The sequence below is a fragment of the Phodopus roborovskii genome, unplaced genomic scaffold (assembly GCF_943737965.1).
Source record: "Phodopus roborovskii unplaced genomic scaffold, PHOROB, whole genome shotgun sequence".
NCBI lineage: Eukaryota > Metazoa > Chordata > Mammalia > Rodentia > Cricetidae > Phodopus > Phodopus roborovskii.
In genome coordinates, this window is record NW_026125326.1 from 22,539 (window position 1) to 40,508 (window position 17,970).

Consider the following 17,970-nt stretch of genomic DNA (forward strand, 5'->3'; position numbering starts at 1 on the left):
GTGCGAACAGCTCACATGTTCCCCTTTTTGGCCATTTCCCTTTCTGCACTCTGCTTTGTTGTGAGGCAGTCCAGTGTGTTCTCATCAGTGTCATATTAAGTGGAGGTATCCAATCTTAGAGTTTTCTGTCTTAAAACGGAATTTAGAGAAAGTCTTTCTTTTTAAAAAGTATTTTATTGTCTTTTTTTTAAACATTTATTTGTGTGTGTGTGTGCACCATAGAACCACAAAACATATGTGAAGGTCAGAGGACAATGTGGGAAGTCAGTTCTCTCCTATTGTGTGGGTCCTGGGAATCAAATTCATGTTGTTATGCTTGATGGCTTGTACCCTTAACTCTGAGCCATCTTAGCTCAGAAACTCTTCTTCTTGTATGTTATTGGCTAAGATCTTCTGTTATAACAATAGAGGATGAGCTAATATGGGGCTTATATGAATTGGGCCTGTAGAAACTTGTTTTTAGGAATAGAGCCTAAAGGAATATTTTAATATGAATGGAGCCTATGGGAACTTGTTTTCTGGCTCAGGGTGGAAGGGCAAAGTACTACCCACAATTCAGAGAGTAATTCCTTGTTTGATATCAAATTGGTGTCACCACCACCAGAACTTTCAGCTTCCAGATAGCAATGAATTTCTGTTGTGTTGAAGCCACCTCACTGTGATAATAGTGTGATTGCTCCATAATGAACTCTTGGGGCTTTTACTATGTTCTTTTAAAGTTTGTCCCTATATATTAGAGAACAAGATCTTGCTGAGATGTGAAAAAGGAATTCAGTCACTCATATTGGAATCCTCACCAAGGTACAACACTGAGATGTGAAAGGAGAGGAAAGGAGGTGGGCAGAGGTAAGGTAAGAGAGGGAGGGACATGTGCCTACTGCAGCATGGAAGAAGGTATTGTCTACTGGGATTCCCCCATCAATAGCCTCCTGTATGCTTGCTGTGTGTAACAGAAGTGACTCATATCAGTCTTAGTAGGGAACATATGTCATGTAGAGGATACTTCACAATTGTTGGGTGTATGAACCTGATGACTACATAAAAGTGTGGATCCCTTATATCTCTTCTTAAGGTGTTTGGAAACCTCAGAATAAACCCACTTGAACTCAGGACAAGCTGCAACTTGACTCAAGGTGCTACAATTCTCCATTCCTGCCCTCAACCTCTTTTAGCTCCTGGATCTTCTGGGGCAGAGTCCTGGTCCAGAACTGCAGCTTTCCAGCCTTCGGGGCCCGGCCCACAGAAGGCTGGATGTCCAGCTTCAGGTATTTCTCATCATGGTCAAACATGGGCCAGGTAGGCAGGCCTTTACTGTTGGGGTTCCTGTGGACAAATCCTCCCAGTAGGGAGAGCAAAGGTTACTTTAGGCTCTGCTGAACTTGAACCATAGCCTCTGATTTGGAATTATGAGAATCTAGAGGTAGGTGTACTGATGTAGGGAAACAAGATCTTACTATTTTGTCTGTTCCATGAGGAACAAAGATACCTGGCCTGATTCTCTCTCTTCTTTCAGAGACATGCTCTAAAGAATAGTACCACAACACTATGACTCGGCATCTATGTCACTGAGTGATGATCAGCAAACAGCACCTACAATTTTGTCTAAGTGGATTCTGAGGTGGGGATGAGGAGGGGATGTTATGAAAGACCCATGACTGCCAATGAAACCACTGACCACTAACAACCTTAGAGGTTAAGGGAGGGGGCGTGTTCTCACCCATGTCGTGCAAAGTTGGCCCAGTACTTCATCATCATCCTGCTCAGCAACTCCTCTTCCTCAGTGAGGTCAACTGCAGAGAGATGGCATGTAAGGGTCTGGACTCCTGCTTTTGATGCAGCTGCTCACTCATGCTCTACACTCACCATCTCAGCTGTAGTCTACTCTTGGGCCTAGTCCCTTCCTTCCTTTCCTGCCACCCATAATCCACTTCCTGTACCTGCACGTTCTGTCTTACTTAACCCAGACTCTGATTTCTACTCCCTTGGGTTCATTCATGCTTCAGAATGTCCTCCTTCCTTTTGATCAAAGGAAGTTGGGGATAATCACACCTTTAGAATACCCTTCTCATAGTAGGAGTTGTAGTGCTTGCCTCTAATGTCAGCACTTAGAATATTGGGACAGGAGAATTGTCATGAATTATGGGCTACACAGGGAGACCTTGCCTCAAAAAGTCAAAACAAGCAAATAAACAAATAGTATAAAACAACCCATTCAATCACATTGCCTGATTCAATGGCCCTTGCATGTAGGGACAGCTGGAGGAAACACAGCCTAGAATGGGAAGGGGTTGGGTTTCTAATCTCACATCAGCCTTTTGAGATACATCATGGTACACAAGCTATGTTGTGTTTACTCTGAACCTCAGTTTCCCCATCTGAATATGCCTGAGGGGCCTGCAGCCTGGGGAATAAAAAAGACTCACCTTGGGTGCCCCCCAAAATGATCTGAAGACGAAGAGTATCTCATCACCATGGTCAGCCTTCACATTGGATGGCTTGGAGTCCTTGAAGAAGTTGGGCCGATGCTGGAACTCATAGAAGTATACAGGGGCATGGGAACCTGGAGGCAAAGACAGGCTGAGAAAGAGGATCCTTGCCTCAGGATGTCCTTCCTCAACTGTGATGATAAGATAGCTAGTTGGATTGAGGGATAAAACTGGTAGAGCTTGGATAGTGTATGCAACCCCATGCTTAAGCAGAGGCAGAGGGAGAGACTTGGTTAAATCATGGTCTTGGAAATCTTTGCTATACAGCGTTTTAATATTGTTGCCAGTTAGCTTCTCATAAGTAAAATCTGGAAGATTCCCATATATTAGTCAATTCCCAAGATTTTACTTAGATGAGGATTATTAAATGTCAGTTATCAGAGGTCCAATATAGACATGGATGGGGATCTGGACACCCCAGGGTTCAAACTGTGCACCATAGTTTTGAGTTGCTTCTAGGCATCAGGCCTCAGTTCCAGATGTACTCACGCTGAAAATGTGCTACTTGCAATGCAGGGATCACAAAGATGAAGTCTTCCATCATCTCCTTGAACTGCATTTGGAGAAGCTGAGGGTCCTCATTGTTCCCCATGTATTCCTCCATCAGCAGGTCACTAAATTCAGGAGGCCACATCTAGCCCGGAGGGATAAGGAATAGTCATGTTAGACAGGCCCTGGGGCAGTGAGGCCGTAGCCTCAACATGGAGAGTAGGTGAAATCAAGAAAGGTCCAGATCTGGGGACACTCAAACCACCAGTGCCATCATGGTTAAGTTTGTTCCTGCAGTTTGCTGCATGAGCACGATACAATGGAAGTACCCTTTGCTTTACTTACAGTACCCCAGAAGTCTCACCATCTGTGCTGCCCTTCTCTGCAGGATAGCTTGCACGGTCTGTCTGTCTATTTCCTTTTGGGAGTCAGTAGTGCTCATGCTCTAAGTGGTAAGAGGAGAGTCTGGGTTGTGGTCAAGTTCACATGGAGCTATAGGGTGGGTTGGTGATATTTATGATTTATTAAAGCTTGCCTGAAGATCAGAGAAACAAAGCAGCCAAGTCAGTAGATCTTACCTCTACCAAGATGAAATGGCAATCCCATCTCCATGAATCATCAGAGGCAAAACATCTCAATTCCTGTCTCCTCCTGCCTAATATTTCTTGCTTTGCCCAGTGATATCACTCCTGTCTCCACCTTCCTAGTGCTGGGATTAAAGGTGTGTGATCCCAAGTTCAGGGACAAAATGCATGAGCTCTGTTACTCTTCACTCTTGTGTAGGTCATGGTGGCCTTGAACTCAGACAGATCCCTCCATCTCCTGAGTCCTAGGATTAAAGGTGTGTGCCACCACTGCCTGGCTCTATGGCTTACTAGTATGGCTGCTGGTATTAAAGGTATGTATCACTGTTGCCTGGATCTATGGCTTGTGGCTAGCTATGCTTTCTGTACCCTCAGGCAAGCTTTAATAAACCATTAACAATATATCACAACAGGGTAGGATTATCAGAGACCAAGTGCCATGGGCCTGGGTCTTACCGAGGGGATGATCCAGCCATACTCATCATTATTGACACCAATAATGCTGGGGACAAACTGGAAGTCAGCAGAGGCCAGCAACTCCTTGGGATGCTTGGGCAGGAAGATACCATCCACTATGCCAGGAATGATCTTGAAGGCCTGAAGGGACATTGGCTGTTAAGGAGGAAGGTCAGGTCCTTGACAATTCTGATGTTAGGGTATAGTTGCCTACTCCTGCCTGTCTCATCCAGGATTGACACATTTGGTGTATGAGATCCTACAGCTGGTTTACCATATCCTGCTGTTCAGATCTCTTCCTGGGTGCTAGGTTATGAAGGAAGGAGTGAAGTCAGTGTCCAGAGAGTTGAAGGCTACCTAGGATAGGCTACCTTATTCCCTGTTGCCCCTCCATCTACCATTCACTCCAACCTTGTTTATAGCCATAATCTCCTCTTCACTCTTGTCTCGTAGACAGCTCACCACAGCTTCTGAGTCCACCTGCTCACATCCAGACAGGTTGGCAACCATCTATAAAGGCATCAGGCATGGGATGGCCCAGAATTCCAGGCAGGGAAAGATTTTTTCAAGGTCCCACATGAGTTGTGGTGTCCCTCAAATCTCATAAGGTACATAGGTAGGTAGATTAAAGCAGGTGTGAAATTATTTCTGTTTTACTTAATGTTTAGATATGACAGCCAGAGGAGCTATCACACCTGATGACATGCTTTGCTTATGACATCAGGAATCCCCATTGCTTTATGGCATACAAAGCCAGCGTGTGACAGAAGAGAGTAGAATTTAACTTTTAGCTCTCCATAAATTCAAGTTCAAGAGGCAGCTGCCTGGGTATGTCCATGGTCCCTGTCCACATTGGTCACACAGAGAACGGGGATTCTGAGGGTGAAAGCTGAGGCGGCAGCTCAGGGTTGGAGTAGTTGGGGGCACTCACTCTGTATACTACTTCATAGGATTTTGAGATGAGGCTTGACATCAGGGCCACTCCACTCTCCATGATGGCTCTGTGGAAGAGTCCTTGGGACATGGGGGATACTACATGGGATGACACACTAGTGCCTCCTGCAGACTCGCCAAAAATGGTGACCTGGTCAGGGTTGCCTCCAAAGTGAGCAATATTCTGCTGGACCCAGCGTAGGGCAGCTACTTGGTCCAGGTATCCCCAGTTGCCTCTAGCATGACGGTCTCCAGTGCTGAAAAGTGGAAGGGACAGGAATCATAGGGCCGTATTTATTCTTCTCTGTCCCCATTGCTCAGCCCAGCCCAGCCCCAGACTCACCTGAAGAAGCCTAGGATACCCAAGCGGTACTGGATAGTGACCACTACCACATCCTCAATGGCTGCCAGCATGGATCCATCATACAAGGAAGCCATGCCTATAACCAGTGCACCACCATGGATCCATACCATCACCTGGAGAAGTCAAGATAGGTGCCATGGGTCTGCCATATAGCTCTGCTGGGCCTCCCTTCAGAGCTACTACAACTTCTTCTTTGAGCAGCAGTCCACATAGACAAATGCCCAGTGGGACATATTGGTATTTCTGTGGGTGAGGGGTTCAACTATAGTCATGGACACATGCCTTCCTCTCTATTTGGAGTCCACTCCAGCATCAAAGCCTGACTGCAATATTCACAGAAAGTTTTATGGGGGAATAATAGGGATTATTTCTTTTACTATGTCCCATGAAAATTAATCAAACATGTTTCTTTTTTTAAGAATTGTTTTTATTTTAAGTTTAAGTGGTGATTTTCCTGCATATTTGTCTGTGGTAGGGTGTCAGAAGCCCTGGAAGTGGAGTTACAGACAGGTGTGGGCTGCCATGTGGGTGCTGGCAATTGAACCTGGGTCCTCTGGAAGAGCAGCCAGTGCTCTTAACCACTGAGACTTCTCTCCAGTTCTCAGAAGTGCTCTTAAGTCTCATCAATTCTATGAAAATTTGTGGCTATGTCTTTGGTGAGTTCAATGTGCTGGAGGTGAGTTCAATATCTAGACACAATTGGTAGTTGGATAGATTTTAGGAAGAGAGTTCTCAACAGGGTTCACTGCAGCATGGCCCAGGTGATTGAATCTTTCTCTAAACAAATGTACTCTTATCCCCAAAATGAGCATGACTTGACACTCACAGGCAGGTTGGAACCTTCATGGGCATGATCTGGTGTATAGATGTTAAGGTACAGGCAGTCCTCAGACATGGGTATGGGAGGCAAGGTCAGCTTCAACAGCTTACGAGCCTGCATGTTCATTGCAGTGATGTCCTGTAGACACCTGGTGAACCACCATGGCAGACAGTCAGCCCCACGGACATTAGAGTACCCAGAAACAGATCCTCAGGGAAAAATGCTTCCAAATATCCCTACACACTTCCTTCCTGATATCTTGATTACACACATCATTCTATAAGTTCCTGCCCATCCAGGCCAGATTATGGGCTCTGGATAAGCTGAGATGTAGTCCAGGCTTCCAGTGAGGTCTCAAGTTTGCTGAGGGGCTTGGATCCTACTCCTCCTGAGGGTAGGAAATCATGACCTGTAGGATTCCTTTAGACAACCTTTGACTGAAGGCATTGACATTTACCATTTATCCCACTAGCCAACCAGTTCTTAAACAGGACAGCTGTCTTACACTGGAGTTCATGAATGAGTGGAGGCTAGGTTCCCATAGGATAGTGGGGACCTTTGTCATTCCAAGTCCTGTTCTTGGGATCCCCATCTCTTCCATAATCTCCAGTTAGAACCTATTGTGACATCTTGAATACCAACTTGATGTGATTTAGAATCACCATGGAAACACACCTCTAGGCTTGTTTGTGAGGGTCTTTCTAGATTACATTATTTGAGACAGGAAGATATGGCCTAGAAGTGGACTGTACTGCTCTGTTGCCTGGTGCCTTGAACTGAATGGAAAACAGATCGTAAGTTGAGCATCAGCAACCATTTCTCTCTCTCTGCTCCTCACTATTGGTGTAATGTGATGTGGCAAGTCACCCATGACTTTGCCACCATATCAGCATTCCCCTTGAATTAAATTCCAAAGTAAACTCTTCCTTGTTGAGTTGCTTTTGCTGTGTATTTTCCCCCAGCAATAAGAAAAGTACCTTATATACATACATACTTATTTCTTGCCCAGTGACATGTAGCCCAGTATTGCACAGTGGCGATGGAAGGTGGAATTAGCAAGGAGCTACCATTGTCCTCTCCAAAGACCTAGTTTCCGATGCTGTTAGTTGGAGTTCTTACAGGTTCTAAGAGTCAACCTAACCCTCTCCCAGAGACCCTTCCTTGGATGTTAGAGAACAGTAGAAATAGTCTGATCAATGCCATCCGGATGACAAGCCCTGAACTAAGAGGTTGGCAGAGTCATCTTACCCATTTAATATTAGTCAGTATTCCTGAAAACACTCTTGGGAATCCCCCTGAATAGTGGGAAAATGCTGTGAGCTTGAGATGAGGAACCACTGCTATCTGTTCCAGGGTTCAGAGTCCTCACCAATCCCAGGGCCTCAGGAGAACTTACATGGCTGGATAGGAGGTCCCATTCTTCACACCACTCCACGGGTCAGGTGGCTCAGGGGGTCCAAAACGCAGTGGTCCTACAGGTGGTTTGGCAAAGGGAATTCCCAGGAAAGTATGGACACCCCCTTCTAGGCCCTTCATGTGGACAAGGCTGCCTTGTATCTGTCCTGTGTGTGTGGTCCTGATGGGTCTGGCTGAGTCTTGTCCTGTGGATGGAGAAGTAACCTCAGGACTGGCCCACACAATCAGCTGCCACCACAGTAAGAGTTTCTTTCTTCATTTCCTTGTCACCCACATCATAGCCTTTTCCAAGGACCAAGGACAGCAAACATTACTTTCATACACTTCCTGTTTGTCACAGTGGCCTCATGTCACCATTCTTCATGACTCTTCAGTATTGAGTGCCAAGATTTGGGGATACATTGGGAGAATTTTGATTAATGAAAAACCACTGAAGTGAACCCTGATGTGGGTAGTTTTGATATTTTAACTGTATCTCTAAGGTTGTGATACAATGGTGACCTGCTTTCAAGATACAGTGTTGCAGTAGTAGCTCAACAGTTGTGTGAATACCCAACTATTACTGTGTGATTGGATTTAAGGCCCAGTCCATGAGATGGAACCCATGCCAGAAACTGTTTGGGTAGCCTAGAACCTGAGAGTAGATAGCCTATGTACCTAGTGGAAAACCAAATTCTATTCTTCAGGAAATAGCAATAAAATGATCCTAATTTCATTCAACTGTACATATCATTAGAGAAGTTTCCTTCTGCAGTATGGGAATAAATGAATTGAACCACAACTGTACAGTGTGCAGACAGGGGGAGAGAGAGAGAGAGAGAGAGAGAGAGAGAGAGAGAGAGAGAGAGAGAGAGAGAGAGAGAGAGAGAGAGACACCTTGGAGCACTCTGTCCTAAATAATATGTCTCCATCAAATAATCTCCCCTCATGGCTCAGGAAACTCTGCAGGAGAGAAAGCAATAAGATATCAAGTCCAATGGGGATGAAAGAAGGCCTGGACAGTCTAAGGAACCACTGACAGTGGAACCAGGACGTATCCCTGGTGCACAAAAGGACTTTGGGAGCACATTCCCCATGGAGGGATACTCCCTTAACCTAGAGACAGGAGGGAGGGCTTAGTCCCTACTCCAAATGACTTGCCAGATTTAGATGTCCCCTCCTGGAAGGCATCACCCTACATGTGGAATGAAGGGGGAATGGGATGGGAGGGTGTTCAGGGGCGTGTGGGAGGGTGGAAGAGAGGGAGGAAAAGGGAACTGGGATCAATATGTAAAATAAGAGTTAAAAAAAAAAAGAAATAAGGCCATCTAGACACAACAGGATTGACAGTCACATGAACTCACAGAGAGTGTGGGAGCAGGTACAGGGTCTTCTCAAGTCTAAGTCAGATGGGGCCCCGGCACTGCGAGGGCAAGTTGACACAAACCCCTATCTCTAACCCAGAAAATATCTCCAATTAGTAATCACTCACAAAGGAAAAAATAGCTTTCTCAATGGAGTCCTATTGGGCATACAAACCACACTTTTGTATGCCTGGCAGTAGATGTCCAACACAAAATGAATGCAATGGAATTTTTGTACTAGTTTTCCCTCTCATAACGCTTTCTGTCTCTCTCTGTTTCAACCTTAAGGGTCTTTTGCTTATATATTACAGTTTTCAGTTTTGTGTTTTTATGGGATTTCAGTGTGTTTCAATATGTGTGTCATTGTGTTATATGTGTAGGGTTTTTTATTTGGCTCTCATTTTTCCTGTTAGATTGTTTTGTCTTGTTCATGTTTGTTTTAACAACAACAACAACAACAACAAAATCATCATCATTATTAGATGGATGTTTGTTTTCTAATGAGAAAGAAAGAGAGCAAAGAGTGTGGGTTTGGGTGGGTAGGGGAGGATCTGGGAGGAGTTTAAGGAGCAGAAATTATAATCATAATATATTGCATGAAAAAATCCATTTTCAATAAAAAATTAAGAAGGGCAAATTAGAATAAAAACCCATAAACATATCTAGTAATTTATAAAGTCTTGCTCTTACACAAATATAATTAAAACACCTTGTATTAATATTGTTTGAAATGGGTATACAGCACCAATTGACTAAGGTGAGTATGTAGAAACAGCCTTTAAACCCAGCACCTGTCCTGGGGCTGAAGAAAGAAGATGGAGAGTTTGAGGCTACCTGGGCTACATTCCTCAGACTCCACATCAATCATCCCCAACCATGAAGCACCACAAGTGCTTGAAGTGTGTATCAGTGTTCCAGTGCTTGCCAATAATACACGAGGTCTTGATTTTTAACCTTAGGACTACAGAAAGAACAAACAAACAAGAAAACAAACAACAGAACATATATGTTCTGTTCAAGATGGCACCTGCTTATAACTCCATCACTTGGAGGGATGACCAAGGAGGATTCAAAAGTGTGAGACAAATAATTCACACTGCCAGAGAAACTAGGATACAAGGAGGATTCTAAGAGATTCATATAAGGTCCCTCACAGAAGGGGAAAGGAACAAGATCTCCTGAGCATATTGGGAGTGTGGGGGCAGTGAGTGGAGAGGGAACTAGGAGAAAGAGAAGGGGAGGAGAGAAAAGCAAGTGGGACTAGGAAGATTGAGTCAGGGGAGGAATAGATAAGGGAAAAAGAGAGAGAGAGAGAGAGAGAGAGAGAGAGAGAGAGCATAAAAGAGGGAGCCATTATAGGTTTGAAGAGAAAACTGAACCTAGCGTAATGTCCAGAGACCTACAAGACTTACCCCATTTAACAATTTGAGCAACAGTGGAAAGGCCCTTCCCTATTTATGAGGTCAATGACTACCTTATCTACCATCATAGAGCCCTCATCTAGTAGCTGATGGAAACAGAAGCAGACACCCACAACTAAAGACTGAGCCGAATTGGAATCCAGATGCAGACAGGGAGGACAAGACCAGGGTTCAGAAATCCACAGAAACAGCTGACCTGAACAAGGAGGAGCTAATGGGCCCCCAGATTCACAGCTGGGAAACCAGCATTGGACTGTTTTAGACCCCGTGAACATGGGGGCCTGAGCCGTGGAACCAGGATGTATCCCAGGTGGACAAAGGACTTTGGGAGCACATTCCCCATGGAGGGATACTCTCTTAACCTAGAGACAGGAGAGAGGGCCTAGTCCCTACTCCAAATGACTTGACAGATTTAGATGACCCATCCTGGAAGGCATCACCCTACCTTGGAGTGGGGGGTGGGATGGGAGGAGAGGGAGGTCGGGGGGCATGAGAGGGTGCGAGAGAGGGAAAGATGGAGGGAGGGAGGGAGAAGGAACTGGGATCAATATGTAAAATAAAAATAAAAATTAAATAAAAAAAAGTGTGAGGCAAGCATGGACACAAAACAAAAAATTAGAAGAGAAAATTTATTACAGTGAGAATTACCTGTTGAAACATCTAACTGTCTACTTATCTATCTATGTAACTATAATCTATCATCTGTCAGTTTTTCCTTCTCCTTTCCTATCTTCACAGAGAATATTACCATATGTGGTAATTGTGGTTTGCATCAAATAATGGCAAAAAGAATATGTTGCAATCCAAGTACCTCTAGGTTGTTCCACACCTGAAATGATTGAAGATGGATTTTGGGCACTGTTGCTTCATTAATTGTTTCTTCCCGTCTTAGGACACCTCATTCCTCTATGTACAGGCCTGAGGCAGCTCCCACGCACTATGTGCTTTGCTGGAGGGTGGGTGGTGTTGAGGGTGGGGGTGGGGATGTATTCTGGCAGGGCACCTTCCCTTGCTATTGCTTCCTCCTTAACTACTCACTTCTCTTGAACCTTCTGTCTAGTTTTTCTGGTTCACTTGTATAGAATTGGCTGATCTAAGCCAAAATTTACTGGGGGGAAACAAAGAACCCTGGGAGCTATTGCTACATCACTCATTATAGTTCCACATGGATCAACCAGTTTCAAGTCACCTGCTACAAGAAAGGCCAGTATTGGCAGGCACCCATGGATGTTAGGGAGGGCAAGCTTGTGCTGTGTCTCTGTTGTGACTTGGATGTGGTTCATTTGCTGAAAGTGGCAGCGCTGAGGTGGTAGATCTGTTGAGAGTCAGGATAGTGGAGGATGGTTGGATTGTGGTTGGCCTTGAAAAGGCTTTATGCTGGTCTTTTGGAATTATTTAAACTCACAGCAATGGGCTACTTTCTTTGAAATTGGCAGCATATTGTAATCAGAGTCAGCTTGGCCCTATTGGCTGATCCCTGGCTATATCGTTCATCCACAGAATGTCAATGGTACGAGTTGTGACAAGGCTCCAAGTCCATTGCCAGAGGCTCTCCAGAGAGTACCACTCACCATGGATTTTCTGCCTTCAATTCTATGAATTAAAGAAGCCATTTTTAATACATTATCTAGTGTTGGTCATTTTGTAACAGCAATTCAAAACAAGTATGAGGTTGGTTCATACCAATACCTAAATATATGGAAATGTGATTGGAGCACAATAGTGGCCAAACATTTGAAGGAAGTGGAGGGACAATCTGTAAGTGTCCTATTTTACTGTACAGTGAACATTATAAGTTTTTATGGTGAGGGCTCTGATGACAAAAGACTAGTTAGGATCTTGCACTTCATAGATAGTTTACATGGTCATTTCCAGAATGTTGCTTATAGCAATGCTGAAGGAAAGACAGAGTAATAAAGTTCCATAAAAAGTGAGAACCATCCCCCTGTGAAATAGAGTGTAGGCCACCTGTGTCACAGTATTATGAAGAAGTTGAGTGCAAAGCATCCATACTCTAAAGCTCATAGGTAGTCAACTTTAAGCATGATGCCCAAAAGTGTTTAGAGAAAGAAAATTTGAAGTAAACAATGTAGGGAACCGTGTGAGTCTTCTGGGCCATATCCAGTGAAATTCACTATAATCCCTGGAGAGGGAGGCAGAGCTTATAAATCTGAAAATTCATATCATGTCAATGGGAAGAGCAAAAAGGACTTTGGTAAGAATTTGAAGGCATAAAAGAAAATACTATGGGTGGAAGGAAGACAGGCTCAGAAGAATGCCCCAGAATAATGGGAAAGACACTCTGGAGACTTCATAGAAATCTTCCATTTTGCCAACAGCTTTCTCCTATCACTTACTTATCACAAGCAGAGAGGATTGAAGGTTTGGGAAGGAATGAGTGCACTTCACAAGCTTCTTGTTCAGGGTAGCTTTAGGATTCTGCTTTTGCTTTCTGGTACAATGCTGTACATCTGCTCTAGCCATGGTTAGGGTTGGCTCTTGACACTGATCTAAAGGGGTCAAATAGCATGTCTTGGGGGGGGGATTTACATGGCACTAAGGTGTTGGATACAGAATCAAAGGACATAGCAGATACCACTGGGATTTTTAAGAAGAATGTGGGAGGCTCCACCCCAGTAGCACTGCAAACACTTCACACCATAATACTTTGTGAGCTGTGAATATGGTACCATGGCTATTGAGATTCCAGAATTGTACAAATACAGGCTATTGGCAGCATCAGCCTATGAAAGGCAGGAGGCAAACGTATGCACCTTGAGAGAGCAACTAGGTAGGCTGCAGCCAGAGGGCTGTTTAGAATGAAAATAGTCTCCATAGGTTCTGATATTTGGATATTTTGTCCCAAGTTGATTGTTCTATCCAAATACTTTTGCAAGGCCTGGCCTTGATGGAGGAAGTCACTTAGGGTAGATATGAGGTTTCAAATCTATGTACCATTCCTATTTTCACTTTCTTGTAGTTTGAGATGTAAGCTCTGTGCTGTATGTGTGGGTGACTACCGTGCTGTCCTCACTATTCTGGACTTGTGTCTTTCTGGAACCATAAGACCAAATAAACCTTTCTTCCTCAAATTACCTTGATTGAGGTGTTTCATCACAGAAAGAAAAAAGTAACCAATACTGCAAGAAGTGTCACATGACAGGGGTGGGTGCACCTGAGTTGTCATAGCTCACTGTATGCTCTCATGCCGCAGCATTTCAGACATGTAGTTTGAGAGTTCATTTCTCTTGCTTGGGCCCTGACTTTCTTTTCTATTTGTCTGTTGATCCTTTTTGCATTGGGAATGTCCTAGTCAGGTTTCTATTGCTGTGAAGACACCATGACTGAAGGGAATTTAGAGGAGAGAAGGGTTCATTTCATCTTACAGATTACAGTCCTGAAGGAAAAGCAGGATAGCAACTGAAGCAGAGGCCGTGGAAGAATACTGTTTACTGTTTTTTTTTTTCTCCATGGCTTGCTTAGTCTACTTTCTCATGACAAAGGACCACCAGTCCAGGGGGTTGTTACTCATGATGGCCCTGGCCCTCCCACATTAATGATTAATGAAGAAAATGCTCCCACAGACTTTCTTACAGGTCAATTCTCCTGGAATTGATTTCTCAGTAGTATAGGATTGTGTCAGATTGACAAAATCCAATCAGAACAATATTCATTTTTAAAACCACCAAGCTTGGATTTTAATTGAAAATCTCTCAGCTATAAGAGGGTTTCCTTGAAATTCACATGGCACTTGGGACTTTGACTTTGGAATCATGATCATAGGAGTTAAGTCTTTGGAACTGAAAGCATGGAATGAACATATTTTGCAGTGTCAGACAGACATGAATCTGGGGACTAAAATGAAATGCACTGATTTGTATATGTTTTTGTTCCCTCTCCCCCTGCAAAGATTCAAGTACTCAATGCTTACTGTAGGGTGCTGCTGTTGAGATTATGGAACCTTTAAGAACTATGGCCCAGTGGGAGGTGACTGAGTCATGGGAGCCCTCATACAGGGGTTACTGCTGGATTTTGAAAGAAGTTAGTTCTTGTGTTCAGAGTGAAGGAGTGTCAGACAAGAGTGACTGTGACCATTCCCAGGGTGTATTGCTTCTTTCACCGTGTGATCTCTCTCATATGACATACTGTGCAATGCCATTGGCATAGCTAGAAGGCCCCGAGGAGATCACAGATATTCAAACTCTAAATTGCAATCTGAACAAAGGCACTTCCTTTGATCACTGTGTGGCTTCAGGTGTTTTGGCAGGGCTATCCAGTCCACTAGGATGTCCAAGTCAAATCCACCTTCTCCTCTTTCACATGCTGCTGACACTGTTTCATGTGGAATGAGATCTCTGTTCATGTGAGTTCATTTCAGTTACCAGCTATTGAGGCCTCATGTCCATTGTTTTAGCAATGGACAAGAATGTGATATAATATACATGATCTGAGATTTGTTGTATTAACTGATTGTTTTTGAAGTGAAGCCTCCATTGAATGGTTTTGGGAGCGCTAAAATGTAGCAGTGTGTGGTGATCTCCCTGTTAGGAGGAGTTAAATTGTGGTGCCATAAATGGAGTGTTGTTGAAATCAAGGGCCAAAGCCTTCCTGTGTTCTTAGACAAACTTCTGGGCCCTCTGTATAAGGCCCAGGGACATTGATGCTTCCTGTAGACGAACCACGATTAGAGAGAAGGATCCACATTTGTGCCCTCCTATGACTTGTTAATGGTGCTTCCTGGTATAGGCTCAACTCAATCACTTCATAAAATGGGGGCCATTAGAGAGGGTAGGCAGATCTCTTACCTGGAAGGTCCTGGTGACTTTTGAGAGCAATGTCACATGAGGCGAAAGAGAGAAAGGCCTTTGGAGGTACGGCATGAAGAATAGGCATGTGGAAATTGGAAAGTTGGAATAGGGGTGACAAGACATAGGGCCTTCAGCAGGAGCCCTAGAGAGGAGAGTATAAAGACTGAGGGTCGTGTTCTGGAATTCTATCCACTTAACTCCAAACTAGGTGGATACTGCTTGGCAGGCACAGAGTGCTATCATCTTTCTCCTGTAAGCCAAGTCACACAGTTGCCCCATGCTAGGCCAGAGAGGTGATGTAAAAAATCACCCTGGGTCCTCTCAGAGCCCATTTCACGTGCAGGATTGAGCTCCGGTATCTGTAAGAGTCAGGAGCTTTACTTGAATATCTTCGAGAAAGCCATGCTACTCCTCTGGCCAAAGAAATCCTACATCAGAGTGAAATGGCCATGGAGGGTATCATCATGATGTTTAGTATGTGCACATAGCTCCAGCTCCCCCCCCTCAAGCCAGGAGGGAATGTCCTGACTTACTATTTACACCCTGCTTGTTGTCCAGTCTTGCTTATCTGTCATTCTTCAAAACACTCTCATTCTGAGCTCCTTCCTTGAAGGTTGGCATCTTTAGGTAGCCTCTCTGCTCTATGAATTAGAATGCCCTCTCTGACTATGGGGGAAGCCTAATAAAAGTGCAGGGTTTCTGAGCAATGAACCCCACCGTTTCAGACATCCATTCCCCTTTCATTCTGTCTCTGCACAATTTGGCAGCTCTGACATGGATCCCAGTCACTCCCTTGAGTGCCTCACCCTGAACTTGGAGGAGAAGCAGGAACACACAGGCCACGGTGATCAGCTGAGCAAGAATTTGTTTCAGTCCCATGGTTGATGCACGGAGTGTGTGTGAATCATGTAGGACAAGTTAGGTTTTGTCAGAACGCTTCTGAGGTCTAGAGCCGGAGTTTGGACCCAGCAGAGTGTGGGTGGTGCTCTGGGTGGGGCCTGATAGGTTTGAGCTGCAGGAGAGCAATGCTGAGCAGGCTGGGTTTGTGACAGCCATTATCTGCAGACAGGAACTGTGATCACTTCCACACTTTCTGTGTTTCATTTGGTCTCATCTGAAGGTGCTATGTGGCATCTGTAGCCCCTTAAATACAGTGAAGCACCTGAAACCTGCAGTTAGTATGTTTACCGGTGTGATAGTCACAGGTCCAAATACAACATTGGGGATGAAAGGACAGAGCTGAAAGCTGTAAGTGGAGATGACACAAGGGCTTCTCTGAAGTGACACCTTCAGTTACCCACATTAGAGAAGGAACACACTTACTATGGGGTGAAGGGAACAGGAAGAGCTCATATGTGAAGCTACAATTTTCCTCTTAACCCAGAAATTCCTGTTCAGTTTCTGGAATCAAGATTTACTTGGTTTTGCTCTAGTCCCTTAATCTTCATAGTCCTGGTCTGAAAATCTGTATGGATTCTTTCCTGGCTTCAGGGACATTTCTGTATGTGTGTCTACACACATACACATACATGAACTCATATACACATTTATAAAATATATTATTCAGTGAAGAAGAAACTCAAGGGTATTTCTTTGTATATTGGGAGGGTGATGCGAAACTTGCCACAGAAACCTGGAGGAATGAGAGAGAAATAGAAACACACAGAGTCAGAGTATAGAAAGACTGTGATGGAGATGGAAAGGCAGATGGAATCAGAAGTTAGAATCTAAGGAAAGGGCCAGTGAGATGGCTCAGTGGGTAAGGATGCTGTCACCAAGGCTGATAAGCTGAGTGTGATCCCCAGAATCCACATGGCAGGAAGGAAGAACTGACTTTCCAAAGTGTTTCCTCTGCCTTCTACCTATGTGTCACAGTATGTTTGACAAGTGTGCATGTGTGTTTTTGTATGTGTGTGCCCACCCCTCACAGAAACATACACAGACACATACAGATACCCAGGTGCAAATATCCCCCTCTGAGAGAGAGTAAAGGAAAGGAAAGGAGAGGGAGGGAAAGAAGAGGTAGATGGAGAGGGAGAGGGCAAGAGAGAGAGAGAGAGAGAGACACACACAGAGAGAGAGAGAGAGAGAGAGAGAGAGAGAGAGAGAGAGAGAGGAAGAGTAAGAGGGATGGGAGAGGGATAGAGAACAAAATGAAAAAAGAAAAGAAGTCTATGGAGAACAGTTATGTTGACTATCATAAGTAGTCCCAGAACTTGGGAGGTTGAGGCAGGTAGATCCCGAGTTTGATCATAGCATGGGGTTACACAGGAATGTTGTGTGTCACTCAACACAATCCAAATGAGAAAATCATAGCGGTAATAATGCTAACAACAATAATACAAACAAAAGTCCAGGCAAATATATGCAATATGATATAGGTGCATATATGCCTCTTATAGTTCTTTCAGTTGAACCCTATCCCATATAAGATCCACAGTCTTTAAAATAGTTTTCCATTGTAGTGATATATTATTTAGGTTTTATTATTTATTATTTATGATATATTATTTATATATTATTTCTGAGGATTCAGAAACCAGTAAGCTACAGATCATAAATGACAGACACACAGCTTTAATCCCAACAGCCAGACATTAGGAGGTGGTGGTATATACCTTTAATCATAGGCTTCAGGATAAAGAGACAGATGGATCTCTGTGAGTCCAAGGCCACCCAGATCAACTCAAGATTGATCCAGCCCTAAAGAGACACAGCTTACACAAAGATGACCTCAGCACCTGGGATCACCCACCTTTAATCCCAGCATTAGGGATGCATATAAGACATGAACAAGTCCTCATTACCAGACCTTCATTTTCCAGCCACACTGAAGATAGGAAGCACAGT

At 44.1% G+C, this 17,970-nt stretch overlaps 1 protein-coding gene across 1 annotated transcript; it reads right to left on the reverse strand.

Moving 5' to 3' along the window:
• Positions 1 to 206: 206 nt before the first annotated feature.
• On the reverse strand, positions 207 to 16,023 carry LOC127213866 (pyrethroid hydrolase Ces2e). Its single transcript, XM_051174315.1, has 12 exons — positions 15,927 to 16,023; positions 7,529 to 7,733; positions 6,139 to 6,280; positions 5,292 to 5,425; positions 4,947 to 5,205; positions 4,427 to 4,525; positions 4,016 to 4,156; positions 3,340 to 3,420; positions 2,976 to 3,120; positions 2,420 to 2,560; positions 1,718 to 1,790; positions 207 to 1,323 (listed from the first exon to the last, which is right to left on the reverse strand). The coding sequence occupies exons 1-12, from the start codon at positions 15,997 to 15,999 to the stop codon at positions 1,137 to 1,139; spliced, it is 1,680 nt and encodes a 559-aa protein (XP_051030272.1). The 5' UTR covers positions 16,000 to 16,023; the 3' UTR covers positions 207 to 1,136.
• Positions 16,024 to 17,970: the final 1,947 nt, after the last annotated feature.